The following is a 23,182-nucleotide window of genomic DNA, read 5'->3' as shown; positions in this document are numbered from 1 at the left end:
ACTTTGCACTAGTATGGTCCAGGCCTCCTCCGGCCAGTTTAACTGTCACTTTCTCAAAGTGTGGAAAAAATTGAGTGACTTCCTTTTCACTGAAGGGTGGAACCAGCCTCACATGTCTGCCCACATTCCAGGTGTTCTGGCTCGGTGTCGGCCCAGTCAGCAAGGGTGGTACCTCTCCCCGTTCTCTCATTAACTCCAGCTCCTTGAATTTAATTTCTTGCTGAAGCTCCATGTCACGTTCCTTTAATTCCCTTTCCGCTTTTCTCTCCTCTGCTTCGAGTTCCCTTGCAGCTCTCCTCTCCTCTGCTTTTCTCCCTTCTAACCTTTCCTGGAGTTCTCGTTCCACTCTCCTTTCCTCTGCTTGTTTCTCTTCTCTCCTCTCTTCTGCTTTCCTTTCCTCTGTTTTCATCCTTTCTAACCTTTCCTGGAGTTCTCGTTCCACTCTCCTTTCTTCTTCTGCACTTTCCTTTTCTGCTTTCCTTTCTTCTTCTGCTCTTTCCTTTTCTGCTTTCCTTTCTTCTTCTGCTCTTTCCTTTTCTGCTTTCCTTTCTTCTTCTGCTCTTTCCTTTTCTGCATTCCTTTCTTCTTCTGCTCTTTCCTTTTCTGCTTTCCTTTCTTCTTCTGCTCTTTCCTTTTCCGCTTTCCTTTCTTCTTCTTTGATCCGTTCCTGGCTCCGTAATTGCAACTCCAGTTTCCGGAGCTCAACGTCTTCTGGTTCTTCGGGTAGCCACTCCCAGGCTAACTCGTCCCATGTTCCTAATCCCACCATAGATTGTATCACCGCGGTCTGCAACTCTACCTTCCTCAAATTAGTTCGGACCTCCAAGTTAAAATGTTTGGCCAATTTCAAGAGGTCCGATTTTAATAACGCTCGGAACTGTGCCTCACTCGGGGTTACCGCAAAGTTCTGTGCCACAAACGCCATGGTGCCTATCGTTAACACCTGTTAACCTTCACCTAAGACTTTACCACAATTTCCCAAAAATTTACCAATTAATTAATAAATTTTAATTAATAACAATATTATTTTATTATTTATACAATTTTATATCCCAGAATTCAATTAGACGAGCCCCCAATTCTGTTACGTGGTCCTCCCGGTAACTACCTGGTCTTGGTGACCCCCGGACCGTGGGAGGACCCCGCCAGAAAGATATCTGATTTATACGCGTTCGTAATGCAATCAATAGGGAAGACACAAACAATTCAGGTCAATAAGCAACCCCACACCAAGGATCCGGATCAATTAATAATATATTCTCAATCCATCAACAACAATCAACAATCAATCAGCAATATTACTAAGATGGCCATCTCATATATTTCCCCCCTTTCCCCACTCACGACCCCTCAATAGTCACTGTCCCTCACAATGTCTCTGGGCCCCTCCAGACCAAGGTGAAGGTCGACTTCTCCGCACACGGGCGGTTGAACGGACCCCTGGCTGACGTGCTCCAAACGTGCACGTCGCGTACCGGGAACAGCTGCTGCAGCGCACACCTCCTTGCAAAGCAAAGCGGGCAAAGCAAAGCGCGGCTCGCAAAGCGTGCGAGGCCCAAGGTGCGACCCGTACACGCCCTCGGAGGCGTCGAGGCGAACAGTGCCGGACGCTTGGTTCCTTCCAGGAAGCCACGGCAACCTGACACGTAACAGGCAATCACCCCGCGCAGGTAACTCCTCTCGCCAGACGGGCTTTTCAAACTCAGCGTTCCCAACGCTAATCAATATCGACCCCGCTCGCGTCGGAGCTGGGCGAGGAGCAGAAGATAGCCGCTTTCTCCCGGACCTCGTGTCTTTTTCTTCTCCTTCCTGTTCACTATCCCGTTTCCGGTCTCCTGTTATCCGGAGCCTCTCTAACCATTTAACCACAACAACCTTTAATAGAATAAACATTAATAAGCAATGACATGAATAGTAATTCACCTAAATCCGGGATCCGTAACAATACCCAATTCAGATGACGCCCTGTTTTTCGATTTCTGAGGGCTCTGGGTAAATGCCAGGGCGACTTGCATTGCATTCTCTGGCGTTGTCACGGTGACTGGTCGACCACTCTTCGGCGAGTTGTGGATAGACCCGTCCTCTCAAATTTGTCACGTATCCGGTAAATCGTGAGCCTCGTTGGTGGAGGCGATGCAAATGTTTCTCGCCACTGCTCTCGCACACGTTCACTATTCTCTGTCTTCCAGTACTGTTTCAAAATCCATTTGCGCTCCTCGTCCGTTGAATTACCAGCCATCGTTAAATTTCCACTTCACCTGCAAATAATATATGTATTATAGAAAAAATTACGAAAATAAAAATATTTAAAATGGTAATAATGATTTTAATGAATTTAATGAATTCTAGTATTAAATGAATCCTAGCACCACTATTATAATACTGGTAATACTGGTATAATCCTTACTGTATACCTACTTTTGCAGCCCCTTGTAATTAAATTTATGACATTCATAACCCATGCCAAAAAACTGTGACGTATTAGGGTGCATGGATGGTATGGGTATACGGGCCATAACAGCAGCATTATAGTATCGTGTTCAGATAACGATGTTATTTTTGTTCAGAATGAACACGTGAGGTGAGGCTATGCACTCTACGAGTGCAATTCTAGTTTCATTTACGTTTAGGTTTTTAAATTTTTTTGCAAGTGTTTGAGTACCCATGTGCATGTTGAAATTAAAGGAAAACGCTTGGACATCGAAAAGGTTGTATATTGACACATAAATGGAGAAAGACTGCAAGCACAATTTATAGACTCTACAGGGTTAACGAGAGTGAGATTGTAGATGAGATCTCCACTGCACATTATGAATAACCACTAACATGAGAGGCAAGACTAACCCCCGCTTTAGCTAAGCAGGGAAAATGGCCTTAAAATGCATGTTGTTTGTTGTTGTATAAGAGGCAGTGCATAATGGTCACATGGATTTTCAAAAATGTATGTAAACAGTCCTGGAAACTGCTACTACTGCCTTATTGGCCTCATTAGCAGGAAACTATATTTGTTTGACATAGAGTGACATATGAGTAGACTGAGATAAATCCTATTTCCCAGCAGCCTGGGGCAAGTGCTTATTAGCACTGGGCAACCTTGAACAATTGCTTGCCAGGCAACCGTGAGAGTATGAATTACAGGAATTTGAAAGATGAAAACGGTTCATTCCTTCATGTACTACTGACCGAACGAATGAATGAATGTGATTTGATTCAGACCAAAGATACGAACAGCCATGGCACACCACAGACAAAATGAATGAACACTATCAACTTGCCGATTGAACGAACAATCTAACAATCACAGCATGTGTGGACCAACTGAAGGAACGAAGATGTGGCATGCAGCAAAATTTAATTCACCAAATTACAACCGGCATCACCTGCCCATGTCCAGAAGCCACCGCGTATATAACGACACATTGTTTTTAAAGTCCCTTTACAACAGATTAGGAGCATGTTAATCTTTGTGGATAATTGACATTGTTTTATAGTTGCAGATAGTGCAAGTAATAGCAAGTCGAATGCTGTTTATTTAACTCAGTTTTAAACCAGATCTGTTAAAATGGGTAGAATATGCTTTCTAAAGTATTTGCATTTCATATTGGGGAGGATGACTCGGAGGCTTGATAAATAGAGGCAAGCATGTTAAATGTGTTACATCCAACTGTTCCTCTGTCACTTTTGTAATCCCCTTTTTTATGTGAGTCACCAATGATCTTTGGTAGAGGCAACATCATGATGGCCTATGGTTGTCTGTTGGGCAACTGGATGAAAAATAAGCTTTCCTTGATCTGCTGACGTTGGTTTGCTGCAATTTTGAGAGACCGAGTAGGATTATGGAAATGGCGAAATAAACATTTGGAGATGAGCATGTGATTCAGAAGCAGACATTGGTTGAGGACATGCAGCCAAATTGACCTATGTTGACCAATATGCTGTGTACTGGAATGTCACACTTGTTTAAACAAGTAAACTATTATCACCTGTTTTAATTCCCAACCACCACATCTATATACAGTATATGTTTTTAATATTTGCAAATAGTCAAATGCTCATGCAAGAGTTTTACAAATACCAACAGAGTACTTTGGGGGATTTTGTTCCAAGCATGCAACCTGTTCTTCTCACATATCCTTTTATTTGGGAGGTGTATTGGCAACAGACTGTTGCCTCGATCACCCCCAAACATATCCCCACCCTCCCCCCAAAAAAAGAAAATATTAAGATTGGCAAAGAAGAGCCTTTTCAAAACCTGATGGAATCAAACAAAGTTTGCACAGGCACAACGTCAGGGTGCCCTCATTAATCCCTAAAAGTTTCAGCTTCTTATGTCAAATCCTCTTCGGAGTCGATCATACATACATACATACATACACGACCGGTCAAAAGTTTTAGAACACCTCAATTTTTCCAGTTTTTATTGATATTTAAGCAATTCAAGTCCAGTGAATAACCTGAAATGGTAAAAAGGTAAGCAGTAAACTGTTCGAGGTAATAAAAAAAAAAAGAAGTTTAGGTTAGCAAAAACGGGAAAATAATGTAAACTGCAGTATATTGTAAAAAAAAAAAAAAGGCCTTCTTCAGGGAACAAGTAATGGGTTAACAACTTACAGCTGTTCTGCAGCAATGTAAGTAAATTAAGCCTTGAAAGTTGATGCAAACAATTCCTACAGGTGTCCCAACCTCTGATGATTACTTGATTACAAACCCCCTGTCTGTATAAAAGCAGTATTGGAACAGACTGTTATTATACCCTCTGAAGCATTATTTGGACAATATTGCACTGCAGGAAGTAGTATATTGGAAACTGGAGGAAACTCTGACAGGAAGAGGTCTGGCAGACCCAAAGCCACAACAGAATCAGCAGACAAGTTTCTGAGAGTCAACAGCTTGCGTTATAGGCGGCTCACAGGACAACAGCTTCAAGCACAGCTTAACACTGGTCGAAGTAAGCAAGTCTCAGTTTCAACTGTGAAGAGAAGACTTCGAGCTGCAGGTTTGACAGGTCGAGTGGTAGTAAGAAAGCCATTGCTAAGATGGCAAAATAAGAAAAAGAGGCTTCTTGGGCCATGAAGCACCGCCAGTGGACTACTGAAGACTGGAAGAAGGTCTTATGGACCGATGAATCAAAATTTGAAATCTTTGGTTTATCAAGCAGGGTTTTTGTACGCCGTCGAGTAGGCGAAAGGATGTTTCCTCAGTGTGACACCAACTGCCAAACATGGAGGAGGAAGCGTGATGGTCTGGGGCTCTTGTTGGATCCAGAGTCGGCGACTTGCACAGAGTGACTGGCACCCTGAACCAAAAGGGCTACCACAGCATTTTGCAGCGTCATGCAATACCCTCTGGTATATGCCTAGTTGGTCAGGGGTTCATCCTACAGCAAGATAATGACCCTAAACACACCTCCAGGCTGTGTCAAAACTACCTTTGAGGAAAAGAACAAGACGGTAGGCTTCAAATCATGGAATGGCCAGCACAGTCTCCAGACTTAAACCCCATCGAGCTGGTTTGGGATGAACTGGTCAGAAGCGTGAAAGCAAAGCGACCTACAAGTGCAACACATTTGTGGGGACTTCCGCAACAGTGTTGGGAAGAACTTCCCAAACAATATTTGATTTCCATTGTAGAAAGAATGCCACGAGTGTGTTCGGCGGTTATATCTGCAAAAGGTGGCTACTTTGCTGAGTAAAAAATTTAAATTAAATTTTGTTAAACAAAATGATTCTGTGATTTCTTTTTTATCTCCAATTGTTTATTTGTTCTATGCTTAATTTCAGAGTTCATTGATACATTAAAGTGCGTAAATTTCAATAAAAACTGGAAAAATTGAGGTGTTCTAAAACATTTGACGGGTAGTGCACATACATACACACATACACACATACATACATACATACATACATACATACATACATACACACATGCATACACATATGCCGTAGATAGATATATTTGATAAAGTACTTCTGTGGGATACCAATAAAAATATGGCCAGTAAAGATATTTAGGAAAAACACACTCAGATTGTAGCTGCTTTAGTAACGTGCTATCTTGTCAAGGTTTTGTTTGCTTGCTGATGTCATGTTTAGTGTTGCTCATGATTTGTTTGCAAAATGTGTACAGGGTTCTTTGTTAGAATTATACGATTGTATAATTAATGGTGACATTTCCAATAGTACTTTGTGCTCGCATCTTACTTTGTTCAGACAGTTTTTGCACAGACTACTTCTCTCCTGAAAAAGTAGAGGCTGCTTCACTCTGTGGATACTTTGATTACATGACCTTTACATTTTAAGTCTCAGGTACTCCAAATGGATCCAACTTCATTATAACTGTTTGTTTGATCAGGACTAAAAAAACAACAACATATATATGGTATATATATATATATATATATATATATATATATATATATTATGTATATATATTAATTTTTTAATATATATATATTATTTTTATATATATATATATACGTATATATATATATATATTTATATATATACTGTATATATATATATATGAATGAATGATCGTTTTGAGGCCATTTTCCCCGCTAGAGCGGGGGTTAGCCTTGCGGGCCCCATGACAATCATGGTTCACTGCTTGAGGCAATGTTTTTTTGGCTGGATGCCCTTCCTGCCGCCAACCCTTAGTCACCTCTTATGATGTGCAGGGATACGGTGTACCTATTCTAAACCGGGGTACACACCAGGATCATTCATCCCAGCAAGCTGGTACTCAATTTGCCGACCTCGGAAGGATGACAGGCTGAGTCAACCCCCCTGGTGTTAATTCAGCGATCGACCGGGATTCGAACCCAGGATCCTGGGATCCCAAGCCGGCACCCTAACCGCTAAGCCATATGTGTAGATGTATAGATATTTATTACCCTCGCAGGAGGAGAGGGTATTGCATTTGGGTCTGTTTGTCTGTCTGTTTGTTACTTGCCGGAAAAGATTCCGGCAAGTATGTTGGTTGGTTGGTTTGTCTGTCTGTCTGTCTGTCTGTCTGTTTGTCTGTTTGTGCGCAGTACTACATCTACATTGTTGCACGTAGAATCGCCAAACTTTACACACATATTTGTCTTGCCCTGGAATAGACTGTGCCCAATTTTTAACTCTCTAGGCCCAAGGGCTCCATTATGACATCGTAATTTGATAATTCAACAAGTACAAAACTTCATCCAATCAAGATGCAATTTCTTGAGTGCCATTTCGGCATAAACTGGTGGAGAAAAAAAATGATGACGTCATCGGTCACGTGGTTCGGCCGCCATCTTGGAAAAACCGAAAAACTTTGCACCTCTATATCTCTGAAAGTGCCGAATAGAAAAAAATTGAGACATGGCTCATTGTAAAGAACTCTCCATGGGAATAAAATATGTTAATGATGATGTCATAGGTGCCTCCATTATGACGTCATAATTCGACTTCATCGATCAAGATGAAATTTTTTGAGCGTCATCTCAGGATAAATTTGTGGAGAAAAAAAAATAATGATGACGTCATCAGTCACGTGGTTCGGCCGCCATATTTGTTTTTTACACAAAAATCCTTAAAAACCACTGATAAAACATCCTGGTGAGGGTCTGAAATCTCTGATTGCTCTTTCTTGTTATATACGGTATTATAGCATTTCCAACTGATATGATCAAGCAATTTAATGTCTTGGTGTAATCATTGCCTATGTTGTTTGTCGCACACAGTCGACCTTTGGATAATGTTTAAAACGACACAACGCCTTGGAGGATACATTGCTGTAAGTACGATGTCCGTAGCTAATTTGCAAATCCTGTAGCTTTGTTTTATGTGCTTTGTATTATTAGATCATGCTCAGCATGAAATAATTGTCATCTTGTGATGTCATGAAATTTTATATGGCCTCCCAAATACAAGTCTCTAATGGCCATGGCAAAGAGCATGTTCTTTCCAGTATTTTGAACACCTGGGTAATTTGGTTCCAGTTGGTGGAGAGCTGCCGTAAGTTATAATCTGTGTTGAGGAGAGGTATAGCGTCTTAAATAATTAAAATAATTTTGAAGTAGTATTATTGGTTAGGTTTATTTCACTTACTTTCTGGTCTATTGAAGTCCTTATTGTTTTGTTGTTGTTGTTTTTTCTTCCAGACAATGTACAACGTTTAATGTATTCCATTGGATATTTTGGGCATAAACTTACGGAAAGTAAATGAAGAAACTTTAAAACAAACATTCAAGTAATTTGTTCTTCATCAGCTTTGCAACTCATTCATTACATTTATTGTTTTTTTTGTTTCTATTTATCCCAAACAAAGTCAGTAAAATAATGATCTTATATGTATGCATTTGAAGACGAGTTAAAGGGGTTAAATTCTGCTGATTTTTGTATTTAATATTTAAATGGTTATTGGAAGCTCAGCCAAACTGACACCTCAGGTTATAAACCTACGGGGAAACAAAAATACAATACTGAATGGAAGTTTCACCTTTTTCTTTCCCCCTCTCTCACTTCTCTCCTTCTTTCCTGCTCTTTCTCCCTCCCCACCCCTCTCTCCCCATTCCCCTCTCACCTTCCCCTCTCACTCCTTCCTCTCTCATCCCTGTCTCTCTCAATACCTCTCTCTCTCACACACACACCTCACCTCACCTCACCTCTCTCTTTATCTCTCTCTCTCACCACATCACCCCCTCCCTTTCCTCCCCTCCCCCCTCCCTTTGGACTTTCTTCCTCACCCGCTTCTATTGTCAACAGTACCAGTTTTGCATGCCCTCCTCAGAGCCTTGTATACAGCTCCTGGTGAAACATGAAACCAGCCTGCAATGTGCTGCATGGAGTAGCCTTTATTGCCTCAGACTTTGATTTCTAAATGCTTGCCATGTGATATTTCTTTCCAATAGCCATAGTATTTACCACACGTTGACCATACTACAACGGTATCACTGCCTATACTATTGTAGTCCTTTCCAGGTATGGCACTTTCTGATTTCTTGCATGACAATTGATCACAGTGCACGACATCAACACATGACTGCATATATACCATTAAAGTTTTTACCTTCTATTTGCAATTTTATCTACTACTTCCTGTTTCCACAAAAAAAAGAAGTCCTAATACACATTGAGTGCACGTGCAATTAATTCACTCAAACCTGTCTATAAAGATCACTCGAGGGCCAAGTCTGCTGGTAAATCGAGACCAAAGTATCCAAGATTCAATCAATATTCTTATTTAATTGCAATACTTATAAATATATTGTATTATATGAAGGTCTATGTGAAGGCAACCAAGTATAAACCATGAAAGAAATTGACTTTTTCTCATTTCCATGTCTTATTATCATGTTGGCTTCTGAAAGTGTGAACAATGGAAGAAGCATTTCTGAATTGTGAATGGATCCAACTCATTCCAGCCATGGCTAATCCAAAACAGTATCCAGCAGGTCGACTTTGTTCCTATGATCTGCCCTAGTGGAAGTCTTATCACTCTCCATGGTACTACTCGTGTCACAGCTACAGTTTCTGGTGCTGCAGCTTCAGGGGCTGGACATTCCTTTGATAAACTAGTTGTTTATGCTTTGTGTTGGTGGGTTGAACTGAAGCTTTTGGTCTTCAGTTACAGCTGTGGGTGATGGAGTGTTGTCCAGGAACAGAACAAGCTTGCACTCCTTTCTTCCAATTTATCAACTTGAGAAAACAACGGTTTCCAATTGAAGTGCATCATGAATGCTTTATAGTTTTAATCGTTTTTAGGAGAGTAAAATGGCATTGTCATTAGTTGTCACAGCCAAATTTAACTGCCATAGCCCATTGTGACCTCGGGGTCATCAAGGTGTCCGCTATTATCATTACCCCAAATACGTCGCGTAAAGTGAGGTTAAGCAGTTGGGTCGGTGTGTCTGTCTGTCTCCGTCTGACAGACGTCGGTTTTTGATCGAGGAACTACTTAGTTTCAATTTAATTTCATATTGCGAACACTGTAGAACATGAACCAGAACACTAACCTGTAGTTTAGCAATACTTTGGCTCTGAATTTGGCAAATTGTATGACTCGTCACGAGCGTGCATGTGCACAGAGGAATAAAGCAGTTGCTTCAGTTTGTCTCTGTCTGGCAGTTGAACAAAATTGAAATTATTCCAAACAGGAAACTTCGTTTTTAGGGACGTCATAAAATTTTGAAATTGCCACTCATTTGTTTAAATGCTGAAAATTATGTTTAAAAGATTATTTGACTTCCAGATTTAACACTAGCAACAACAGGTTATAAGTGCCTATGCTAGCCGAAGCAACTCACTGAAAATGAACACACAGCACATACACTACATGACCAAAAGTATGCGGACATCCGAACATCGAACATCTCATTCCAAAATCATGGGAATTAATATGGAGTTGGTCCCCCCCCCTTTGCTGTTCTAACAGCCTCCACTCTTCTGGGAAGGCTTTCCACAAGATGTTAGAACATTGCTGTGGGGATTTGCTTCCATTCAGCCACAAGAGCATTGGTGAGGTCAGGCACTGATGTTGGGCAATTAGGCCAGGCTCGCAGTCGGCATTCCAATTCATCCCAAAGGTGTTCGATGGGGTTGAGGTCAGGGCTCTGTGCAGACCAGTCAAGTTCTTCCACCCAGATCTCGACAAACCATTTCTGTATGGACCTCGCTTTGTGCACGGGGGCATTGCCATGCTGAAACAGGAAAGGGCCTTCCCCAAACTGTTGCCACAAAGTTTGAAGCATACAATCATCTAGAATGTCATTGTATGCTGTAGCATTAAGATTTCCCTTCACTGGAACTAAGGGGCCTAGCCCGAACCATGAAAAACAGACCATTATTACTCCTCCACCAAACTTTACAGTTGGCACTATGCATTTGGGCAGGTAGCGTTCTCCTGGCATCAGCCAAACCCAGTTTCTTCCGTCAGAATGCCACATGGTGAAGCGTGATTCATCACTCCAGAAAACGCGTTTTCACTGCCCCAGAGTCCAATGGTGGCGAGGTTTACACCACTCCAGCCGACGCTTTGCATTGCGCGTGGTGATCTTAGGCTTATGTGCCGCTGCTCGGCCATGGAAACCCATTTCATGAAGATCCCGACGAACAGTTGTTGTGCTGACGTTGCTTCCAGAGGCAGTTTGGAAATCGGTGATGAGTGTTACAACCGAGGACAAACGATTTTTACGCGCTATGAGCTTCAGCACTCGGCGGTCCCGTTCTGTGAGCTTATGTGGCCTACCACTTCGCGGCTGAGCTGTTGTTGCTCCTAGACATTTCCACTTCACAATAATAGCACTTAGAGTTGACTGGGGCAGCTCTAACAGGGCAGAGATTTGATGAACTGACTTGTTGGAAAGGTGGCATCCTATAACGGTGCCACCTTGAAAGTCACTGAGCTCTTCAGTACGGCGCATTCTCCTGCCAACGTTTGTCTGTGGAGATTGCATGGTTGTGTGCTTGATTATATATACCTGTCAGCAATGGGTGTGGCTGAAACAGCGAAATCCACCAATTAGAAGGGGTGTCCACATACTTTTGGTCATGTAGTGTATGTGAAAGGCCTTGTTAGCATTCATACATCATTTTGAAAGTTGTAGCACACAAATCACCTTGCTTTCACTCCCAAAAACCATCAGTTTAATAATTATTGAGTGAAATGTTACGCCGTCCCGACCAATCAAATTTGCCACATGCTCTGAGGGAGGAGTAACATCAAGATTCAACCAAAAAAAGGAGGCTTGTGCTTGGAAATATCGATCGTTATATTTTTCTATTAAGTAATTTATTCGACTTTCAAAGCACAGTAATTTATTCGACTTCAAATAATTCAAAGCACCTCACCACCACAATATTAAAAACGCCAAACCACCACGTAATTAAATGCACCACATCATCATGTAATTCAAAACACCTCACCACCACGTAATTCAAAACACCTCACCACCACGTAATTCAAAACACCTCAGCACCACGTGATTCAAAACCCCTCAGCACCACATGATTCAAAACCCCTCACACCCACATAATTCAAAACACCTCACCATCACCTATTTCAAAACCCCTCACACCCACGTAATTCAAAACACCTCACCACCACGTAATTCAAAACACCTCAGCATCATGTAATTCAAAACACCTGAACACCATGTAATTCAAAACCCCTCACCATCACGTGATTCAAAACGCCTCACAACTGCGTTATTAAAAACGCTTCACAACCACGGAAACAAAAGTATGAGGGTATATTTCAGTGACAACACATTAGGATCTGTATTTTATTGAAATTGAATTATATTCGTCAAGACTGTTGAACACAAATCACCTTCTTTGCACTTCCAAGAACCTCCAGTTTTGCAGTACTTGGACATGTTAAATAAGGTGGTGTATAAGACGGCTTCAATAGCGCTAAACTTCTGGAATGTTTTTTTAACGATCTTTAAAATCATTATTTTATTAAGATGTAAGTATATACTTCAACACTGTGCAGGGTATTGTGTTCTATGAACTCTCCTGTTTCCTTTGTGTCTGTCACAATGATGGTAAAATACACTGCCCAGAGTGCCGTGGAGGCTTTTAGATGTGGAGGCTCGAAGAGAATGTTATTTATTTGACTTTAAAATCGAATTCACTTTGACTGGGTTCTCCAGGGATTGTTAGATGGAATCTTATTCAGTATTTAATGCTATCAATCGAGATCCACAGCGACACTTGTCCCACACAGCTGCAGTTGATGTGAGTGGAGCATTGGCTGTGTTCACACTCTGGATATAGACTTTATATATGGTATTCTTTGTGCATCAAATTGCGTAAAACTTTACTGGCTTTTTAACTGAAATCAAACTAACAGGTCTCTCGCTCTCTCGTTCTCTCGTTCCTCTCAGGATCCGATGTTAAATATTGTTGTTACATTTGCTGTTCTCCAAACCTCTGGTATATGTCCTCACTCTGGTGAGCTGTTAAATATATCGGCTAACCTCTCACTTATTTGCTCTGCCACCTCCCTCAATATTATCGAATGCATATTATCTGGCCCCAGGGTTTGATATTTCTTAACTCTCCTAGCTCTTTCTCTACTTCCTGTATTTCTAACTGGAACTCTTCTAAAAGCCTTTCCTTATCCCCTAGATACATTTGGTCTCAGTTATAGAACCGTAAAGGAACATGCAGAACCATATAAGTACCCTACTCAACGCAAATCCAGTCGACGAGAGGGCGTCCCAGAGGGGCTCGATACACTTTAAGTAGTTGAGTGAAGTACTCTTGGTCATATCCTGCTCATATTCCCTTTTGGATTAGTTATTTCCTTAACTGGCCTCTGTTTTATTATACTGATCTGAATCTCACTCCATTTCTGTCGTTTTACACCTAAGTAATGCCTTCTGCTTATCCTTAATAGCGCTCCTTACCTCAACCACTCTGGCCTTTTTCTGCCTCGAGCTTTGGTTTGCTGAAATATACGTACTCTGTGCAATGCACATTTGCACCTTGATCGTTGCCCATTTCTCTGATGCTGGTTGCCCTCCAAACTCACCTCTTGTACCCTCAAAGTTTGCATTTCTGAAATTTGATTGCCTTGCTCAACTATCCCAAACTATTAACAGAATCCGTGCACACACACTACATTGTCGTCCCTTAAAATCAGTACTCTTCCCTTACAACATGCCTTTACTAAATGATTAATGTATTCTTCAATTCAGCTCTTCTCTCACACCAAGAGCCCAAGAAAATCATCCAAAGAGTACTTCACTATTCATACCATCTAGATCTACACAGAGTCCTCTACATCACTTCCCCTCTGTGCTGTCACCCCTTTCTTTTGATATGATATGGTCTTTTACCTACATTACCACACGACTTATTTTATCTTTTTTAGCACACCTATACATCTTGTAGCCTCCTAGTCCTTTCTCTCCATGAAGCCGTCTCGCTTATTTTGCGACTACCCCCTACCAAGCCTGCCATAGGCTAAAAAAAGCCTTCATTACTTTCTCTATTCCCACTCCAAACCTTTGTTTAGCCTACAGCCATCATTCTGCAAACACTCTTTGCCACCAAAATTAATTCCATTGCTTCCTAAACGCAAAACTTGTGCCATGAACCATCTTTCAAACATTGGTTTGAAATCTATCGCTCTAGTGATCAGTTCTCTTCTCGGAAGAATACAGGAAAACATTACCTCACAACCCTTTGCTACGAGTTGGGTACCCAATAACCTGTACCCATTTTTCAAATCATCCGAGTAAAATTTCCCTACATCATTTGCTCCTACGTGTACCCGTGCCATCTGCCTGCCAGAACCCAACTAACCTTCCTTCACTGTCCCTTACTCCAGATCATTGCCCCTGCCTACACTCACTCTAATCTCACCATTTTATACATACTCCACCCTCACTATTACTTTCACCATTGCCTACCCCTACTTTCACCTCACCTTCAAAATTGCCTGCGCTTACCACACCCTCACCACTACCAATCTCCTATGTAGATTTCCCCCTCAAACAACCAACTGAATATGAATATGAATGATCGTTTTAAGGCCATTTTCCCTGCTGGAGCAGGGGTTAGCCTTGCGGGCCCCATGACAATCATGGTTCCCTGTTTGAGGCAATGTTTTTATGGCCGGATGCCCTTCCTGACGCCAACCCTTGGTCACGCTCTTACGATGCGCAGGGATACGGTGTACACACCGTGATCATTCATCCCAGCAAGCTGGTACTCAATTTGCCGACCTCGGAAGGATGACAGGCTGAGTCAACCCCCCTGGCGTTAATTCAGCGATCGACCGGGATTCGAACCCAGGATCATAGAATCCCAAGCCGGCATGCTAACCGCTAACCCAACACCAGGGCTAAGCCAACACCAACACCAACACCAACACCAGGGCCCTCAAACAACCAACTGTTATCTCCAAAATGTTCCCACTCCTACACCTCCTGCACAGTAGCCATCTGTTTCCTCAACCTATCTCTAACAATTCTTAGGTGTGCTATTTCTACATCCTGTCTCCAATATCTCCGCTGATACTTATTTTATGTAAGTATCAGCCATATTAAACACTTAACACTCAATTTATATAATCTTCCTCTGTTCTCTTGTTCGCTGATTGCCTTGCTCTATTGTCTGGTTTCTCTTCACCTGCACTGCCCATCAACTAATCCAATCATGGGATCAAACTAGAATTGCACTCTGTATAGTGCATACCTCCACCAGGCTGAACAGTTTATGTTTTGTATCCGACTGATAGGCTGGATTTGGATTCGGACCTGAACCAAAATATAATCGGCTTGTTCATGTCACCGATCCCACTCATTCACCTAGTTTTGGCATTACTTGTCCACAACTTTTTGAAATATCATGCTACATATCGTTTTGGCCCCAGAGCCTGGTGTTGGCTTAGCGGTTAGGGTGCTGGCTTGGGATCCTAGGATCCTGGGTTCGAATCCCTGTCATCGCTCAATTAACACCAGGGGGGTTGACTCCAACAGTTTATGTTTTGTATCCGACTGATAGGCTGGATTTGGATTCGGACCTGAACCAAAATATAATCGACTTGTTCATGTCACCGATCCCACTCATTCACCTAGTTTTGGCATTACTTGTCCACAACTTTTTGAAATATCATGCTACATATCGTTTTGGCCCCAGAGCCTGGTGTTGGCTTAGCGGTTAGGGTGCTGGCTTGGGATCCTAGGATCCTGGGTTCGAATCCCTGTCATCGCTCAATTAACACCAGGGGGGTTGACTCAGCCTGTCATCCTTCCAAGGTCGGCAAATTGAGTACCAGTTCACTGGTAATTCCCTGTGTGTCGTAAGAGGCGACCAACAGGGTTGGTGGCAAGAAAGGCATCCGGCCATAAAACATTGCTTCAAAAAGGGGACCATGGTGTCCGAAAAAGGCCAACCCCTGCTCTGTGGGGGAAAATGGCCTCTAAAGGTGGTTCTATATCGTTTTGGCCCTATCTCTCAATGGTGAAGAATCACTTAAAGAATTTTTAAAATATTTTATCCGTATTTGGATCTTCATCAAAATCGAATCAATTTGTCCTTGTCTCACACATCCAAGCTGCCCACCAAACTTCATCCAAATCCATCCACAACTTTTTGAGATAACCTGCTCAAAGCCAGACAGAGAGACACAAGTGAATACATAACCTCCATCCACCTTCAGTGGTGGAGATTCAAACCAACAAACCATACCTCATATTTACTGTCAGCCAGCCTCTTAAAGGACATTGGCATTAAAATACACACTTCAAAATAATACCAATAAAATTACCCACAAATCTGTTACTAACACTACTGCAGCATTGAGCAGTACCTAATACACCACACTTTGCACAAAATCATGACAGCAAATACTAAAAGCAATAATTTATCACTTCTGCTGTGAGCAGTACTGTATCAACTTTTAGTTGAAGGATGTTATGTGCATTGATGTAAAACAAAATTACTCATCCAGTATTTTACCATGTGATGGTTACACATGAAGTCACCTCTTCTTTGTCTGCATGTGCTGGTTGTGGCTTTTTAGGTGACAGAGCAACGGTTGTGGAAAGCAGTATATGATAAGCTTGGCGGAGATCCCTCCAGTACGAGTGCAGCCACCTGTACCCGGCGCCATTATGAACGGTAGGCATGTTTACCTTCTGGGTTAGGTACAGCACAACCAATCTACCTCATGGTTTAGGTACAGCACAACCAATGAAAACAAAACAAAACTGCATTTGCTGCAGTTTATTCTGTTATGCTTGTGTTTTCAAAAAGAATACAAAAGAGTGGCTTATGGAAGATGCTTAGAAGACATTTCTGAGTGCCTCTGTCGATTTAAAGCGAGATTATTCTGCAGTCGGTCGATTCATCGAGCATGTGGGATGTTATTTTGGCGTTTGAAATTAGGAATTAAACCATAGTATTAGGGTAACAAACAAGTTGTTCCTCAGTGTTAAATGTTTGGTAAAATTGTTTTCTTTAACCTAACTTATGTCCGTCAGGCTTGTGTTACCTTATGAGCGTCACCTGAAAGGAGAGGAGGATAAACCCCTTCCTCTTCCTAAGCCACGCAGACGCTGTGCGGATACAGCCTCTGACTCTGCCGACAGCCGCAAGCGCTCATTGGAGAGTCCGCAACCACCCTTGGAAGTTGGTTTCCAAGACAAGAAGAAAAAAGAAGGCCAATCTATCAAAAAGACTTCTCTTAAGGTCGATAAACTGACTGAGATTGGGGAGTTTCCATAAAAATGTTTGCTGAAATATAATATATGCTACTGGTGTTTTCTTATTGGAGAGTTGAAGAGCAGGAGGGGCAAAAAAACAGTGATATGTAATAGTTCTCACTTTGCATATCTATTTAACTATTGCACTGCTAATATTTGCCTTATTCTTGTTTTTAGGTCTTGGCAAAAGGAAGATTTAAAGTGGCTGGAAAATCAACAGCAGTTGAAATGGCACTTGAGATGGAAGATTTGCCATCTGAAGCAGGAGTTCCAAAAGAATCAATAACTCCCTCATTGGAATGTGGTGGCAAAGCCATGCCAGCTCCAATTGGCCTACATGGCCAGGAGGCTACATCAAGGAGTCCAGGAAGTGACAGTCCTGAAGGAAGTGCTTCAGAGGCGAGTTTGGAGACTGTTCCAAAAACATCGGCTAGCTTGCTGATTCCTCCAGATGACTCATCCTCGGACTCGCATACAATGTTCTTGCGGTATTTGGCCCAGCAGCTGACTAACCCAGCCTACTACTTGTATTCTGGGATGCCCAAAGTAGCGAACGGATACTCAACTATTGGTTCTGCACATCCCTCTACGGTTCCAGAGTTTCTTGTGCCCGTGCAGCCACCCTCTGTACTAGCAGACAGTCGAGGTGGTGTCATGCAGTATGAGCATTCACACAACCAGGACTATGCCAATGAGACAATTGTTAGAGCAGACACTGAGGATGATGTGCCTCTTGACTTATCATTGAAGAAGAAATGTGACTCAAGTGAATTGGCACAAAAAGAAAAAAACGTTTCTTCACCTGTGCCTAATTCAGCTCCACTGTTGATTAGACGAGAAAAAATAGCAAGGTACTGTCCCCCTAAGCAGCACAGAGAACATTTTGAAGACCGTATAGCATCCTCTAGGATGGGTACACTCCCTGTCAACAGTGGAAAAGTTGGGGTAGGACTACCACATGCTGTTTGTAAATCTCCCAGCCTGCAACCTTTGAATGTTTTAGAAAAGCTTGCTCAGTGTCCTCAAGGATTAAGGTACACTAGCTGGGGCAGTGGAGACTGTGGTGTTAAAACTGAGTTATCTGATGAATTTGAGAAAGCAAAAGAATCTGATGCTGATGTTCAAAGCCAAACAGATTTATCTGTAGGTGGAGTGCATGGAACGTGTAGATCTGCTACAGAACAAGGAGACAAGCTGGTTGGAGGGATTGCTTTGGAAGGGCCCAAAATAGAACGTCCATGGGAGGCAGAAGTGCAGAGCGCAGACTCCGTAGTCCCAGTGACAGCGCAGAGTTCAACTTCAGGGTCTGTTCCTGCTTCAAAACCAAGTAACCAAGTATCTATGACCCAAAAGGACATGAGTAGCAAGAAGACCCCACTTGGCCTGGCTCATGCCCAGATATCAAATGCTGCAATCTTACAACCCCACAGTACAGTACAAGGATCATTAGCTGAAACAAAAATGCTTGATCAGGCAGCAGTGGTAGAGGGTTGGCATGCTGGAGGAAGTTGGGAAGGAGGTCATATAGGTCTTGATGCAGGGCTTGCCAAACTTACGGCAGGTTATTTGCACCGACAAGCTTGTGATAATCTTGTGACAGCAAATAACAGAATAAGACCAGGTGGCGAGGCTCTTCGATTTTCGTCAGTGCTTCCTCCCCCAGTCGTGCTGTCAGCTGCACAGCGACCGATCTTGCCCTATTTTCCATCGCTCTATAAAGACGGACTTCCTTCAACTGAAGCATCTCACAGTGAGCAAGAAAAAACTCTCTCTCAATCCGCGTGTACCTCCACCGACTCCAAGCTGAAAGGTTCCATTTCAGGCCAAAGCCAAGTTCCCATTGGCTACCCTTATGCTGCCCAACTATATGCACATCTTGCCCGAATGCCCCTTTTTCCTAGTGGTTACTATAACCTAGGATCCCAGGAAGGCCTTCATCGTTTCCCATATGATGTCACACCGAGCTCCCCACACACAGGAAGCAAAATGTAAACTCTTAAACAGGCAATTCTGCTTGCTGAGCTTTTGTAACTGGCTAGCTGTGCCTTTTGGGGTCAACAGGGTCCATATGGTTCCTCCCCGTCGTCCTCAGGACTAACGACTCAAACGGCCTTTCTTCTTTTCTGGACCAAGCTCTTCCACTGTTTGCATCGCCATTATGTTTGCTGACTGGATCTTGTTTGCTGTTATTCAGTAATTTACTGTGGATGTTTTCTTGCAAGTTCTTGTAGCGGCCTAATGTGCTTGCTATCTACATAAGAGCATTTACTTTGTATTTATTTTCTTTACTAAACAGCCTTTGGGACTTTTGTGGCTAAGTTGTGAATGCTTCCACCGCACCCTCCCCACCGCCTTAGTTGAATGGTTTTGGCAAATGTTCCTTGGTGCACAGTATTATGCAACTGAAGAATGATGGAATTGTCACTGTTATCGTCTTTTTTTCTTCGTCTTCTTTTTTCGTGCTCCTCTCTTTCTCACTTGTCCCTTTCCAAACATCCATTCTTCTCATTTTCCTTGCATGGTTGCGTCTTCTGCTTTTCCTGCTGTAGTATAACACAATGAAGGCCATCTTAGGAATCGATCCAAAAGTGATTGTGATGCAAGGAGAGGTGCAGATTACTGTAACTACACTGCGGTTCCAAACCACTATAGCATTCCTGGGGGTGATGTCAAGTGCTGGAACCTCTAATGATACACTGAACAACCCTGGCACTTGACTGCAATAGGCCTTGCTGCACCTGTTCGTGAAATTCTCCATCCCCTTTTTTTTTTTTTTTTGCTTTCTCCAACCTAAGGGAATGACCCTGGTAATAACTCCCATATAAGTGGTTTTGCTGCAAATAACCACATTTATATAGCAGGAAAGAGGTATATTTGTAGGTAGATGCCTTGAACTGTCAATATCACCTTGTGTGGACTGTTGACGATGTGGCAAACAGAGGCCTTACTGGTTTTGCTGACGTATTTGAGACGATGGCTTTTTTTTTCTTTTCTTTTCTTTTTCTTCCTTTTCTCCTTGGAGAGTTGATTCCATTAGGCTGTGATTATATCACTACAGTATCACATTTTGTGTGTTACAAAGTAAAACGGTTTTAGGGTGATGCCTTAAGTGAATTTTTGTTCAAATTTTTCAACTACACTTTATCAATTCGTATTGCAGTGCAAGCAAAACTGATCGAGGCAGCAGGTATTACAAGCCTTTGTAAATATGACACTTTTTAAAGTCGTCTTAACATTTTTTATATTTAATGAGGTTGTTTTTTTTCTTTTTCCAAAAGCTGTTTTGTTACAATGCTATGACAAGATTGATCACAAATTATATCGTACTTTTTTGACTGCAAACGTAAATCCTCCTGTACAATGGAATGTGTTCAATAACATTATCTAAAATGTCTTTTCGCCAGGTTGTTTTAGATTATTCTGGGGTGTTTTCTATATTTAAGGCATATTTATTTTCATAAAATCACTGTGAATACCCCGTGCTGTTTATAAAGCAACTGCCTCGTGCGTTTTTTGGCAATACACTCAGGATGTCATATATTGTATAACAGCTGCTGTACCATATTGGACATGTCTAAGAAAGATTTTTCCACTCGCACTTCCTTTTTTGAGCAACACGATGACTGAGACGGGTGGTGGGGGAACGGAGGACGGGGGAGATGAGATGTAGTGATGGGTTGGGGCAAAACAGGAGGCTTTATCGTTGGGAGGGAGATAAAAAGTAGTACGGTGAGTGAGGAGTGGGCACTGGTTTTGAAAACATTATTTTGAAGCATGAGCATTTTGTAATGAAATTGCCATCAAGTATTGTTTCTGCTTCTCCCCCTCCCCCCCTTAAACGCTGTCTTCTGCTTACATATTTAGAATGTGTATTTACTGGTACTATACGACATTACTAATGATAATTGAAAGCTGTAACATCTGACCACGGTTTGTACTTTACACGACACCTTTGCTGTAAATTTCCCATTGGTGCCTCGAAGAATACAAATAAAACATTGAGTAATAAAAGGCAGCTCTTGTTTTGTTTGCAGGTAAGATTGCTTTATAGGATTGTTATCCACCATTTTAAGGTCTGGGATATTATCTCACCTGGAACGAAGTACAAGGGAGCAAGGTATTAAGAAAATCTGCCCCTTTGGGTGTCTACGGGGGGGAGGTGCCCCCCAAAATAGGTATTTGCTTGCTTCTCAGAAACTACACATGCAATTCCGATGAAACTTCACCACAACCTTCACCACCCGTGATGTACTGAAGTTTGTTCATGGCTTTAAAAAAAATCTGCCCCTTTGGGGATCTATGGGGGGGGGGGGAGGGGAGGTGCCCCCCAAAATAGGTATTTGCTTTTTTCTAAGAAGCTACACACACAATTTTGATGAAACTTCACCACAACCTTCATCATCCGTGATGTACCAATGATTGTTCATGGCATTGGAAAAGCTGGGGTCTGAGGAGGTACATGGGGAGGGGGGAGGGGGAGGGAGGTTGCCCCCGAAAACAGGTATTTTTTTTGTTTAAAGTCTGATGATTATGTTAGTATGATTCTACATGCTGCCCTGTCTTCTAGCAAGCATTGAAATTGGTTTAAAATACCTTTAGTCAGTGCAGTATACTGTTTATACCACCAGGTGAGCACCAGGGGTATTGCCCCTATGTTTTTTAGATGCTATCTCACTTAGTGTAATTGAAAGGACTGTGTTCATTGCATTGGTGGGTGGGTGCCCCAAAAAGTAATTGCTCTTTGTTTTATTTGCACATCCTGCCATGCTGTTTAGCTTGGCTTTTCTTTAAACTTATGTCCATGTACTTTTCTGTCTACATTTGTATGTCCATCAAATACCAGCTTGTTCCCTTCAACCATTTTGTGGTGGTCAAACCCTCTCATTCTCTGAAGGTTTTGCTCCCACATGAGTCTTGACTTTGGATAGAAGAAAAAAAACAATTCACAGGTTTTAAAAATCCTCGTAAAGTATGTGGATGTGCCAGTTTTAATTCAATACTGTACAATGGTATTGTATTTGGCACCTTTGCGAATGCATTTTGTTGATTGCATGCCTTTTCTGGCTTTTTGAGTGCATGTCATGTTAACTGTTACATTTTTTTCTGCTCTGTCGTGTTTTCACTGAACTTTGGCCAAGATGTTTTACTGAGCTTTTACTCCAACCCAAGCTATCGAATGAGTCACATATTTAGTCTTTGTGTGAGAAATAGTTTTTATTGTTTTGCATGAAAAACCTACATTATCACTCAAACCTAAGGCCCTCAAAGTGATTTCCTTGCTTCAAGTCTACATTCAGAAGGTGGTGAACAGCACGTATTCTGCAATTTAAAAAAAAAAAAAAAACCCAAATATGAGTCCACCAGCTAAATACTTATGAGGATGAGTTGTATGTATTTTTAACTCAACTGGACTATGTCCAGCTGAGTTTTTGTCGACACCCAGTGTCCGCCGTCTGTCGTCTGTAAACAATTCGACGTCTACGCTCTAAAAGACACAAATATTGATTAGATTTGATGACACTTGTTATGGAGCATCTGTAAGACATAACTAGTTTGGGCAGGGCGGTCATATTGAAAAATCAATTTTTGTCATATATTTTTAGCACATATAAACTATATAGTTTGTGGTTCTATTATGCATATTCTAACCATATTGATATAGACCAGTTGAGTTCAGGTTCCCTGGAACCTCTAGTTTATATTTTAGAAGGACATAGAAGGAACTCACAAAATATACAGTCATGTGAAAAAGTAAGTACACCCCATGTAAAGTTTTGACTTTTTCAACACATTTTAACATACAGCTATTTGATCTTCATTTCAACAATATCGATAGATAAAGGTGATATAATATAACAAATATAATGAAACATTTACATTTTGTAGTCCATTGTATAATTTAAATAAACATAAATGCAAATATCGCATGTGGAAAAAGTAAGTACACCCCTACATTTATCACTACTTCAAATACCTAAACCGAGAATCAGGTGC

The 23,182-nt window shown here is 41.7% G+C and overlaps 1 protein-coding gene across 5 annotated transcripts in view; it reads left to right on the top strand.

Annotated features, from left to right (window-relative positions):
* Window positions 1-21,203, top strand: part of LOC137424158 (uncharacterized) — an 83,357-nt gene extending 62,154 nt beyond the window's left edge. For all 5 annotated transcript variants that reach the window (XM_078769115.1, XM_078769114.1, XM_078769116.1 and 2 more), the window contains 4 exons: window positions 7,709-7,761; window positions 16,507-16,604; window positions 16,967-17,174; window positions 17,366-21,203. In XM_078769115.1, the coding sequence (XP_078625241.1) occupies window positions 7,709-7,761; window positions 16,507-16,604; window positions 16,967-17,174; window positions 17,366-19,180 (2,174 nt within the window). In that variant the 3' untranslated portion in view covers window positions 19,181-21,203. The remainder of the gene's footprint in view (window positions 1-7,708; window positions 7,762-16,506; window positions 16,605-16,966; window positions 17,175-17,365) is intronic.
* The last annotated feature ends 1,979 nt before the right edge of the window (window positions 21,204-23,182 follow it).

The sequence above is a fragment of the Myxine glutinosa genome, unplaced genomic scaffold (assembly GCF_964187855.1).
Source record: "Myxine glutinosa unplaced genomic scaffold, kmMyxGlut1.1 SCAFFOLD_1220, whole genome shotgun sequence".
In the NCBI taxonomy this organism is placed as follows: Eukaryota; Metazoa; Chordata; class Myxini; order Myxiniformes; family Myxinidae; genus Myxine; species Myxine glutinosa.
The sequence above is the reverse complement of the archived record's forward strand: the minus strand, read 5'-3'. Positions and strand labels throughout refer to the sequence as shown.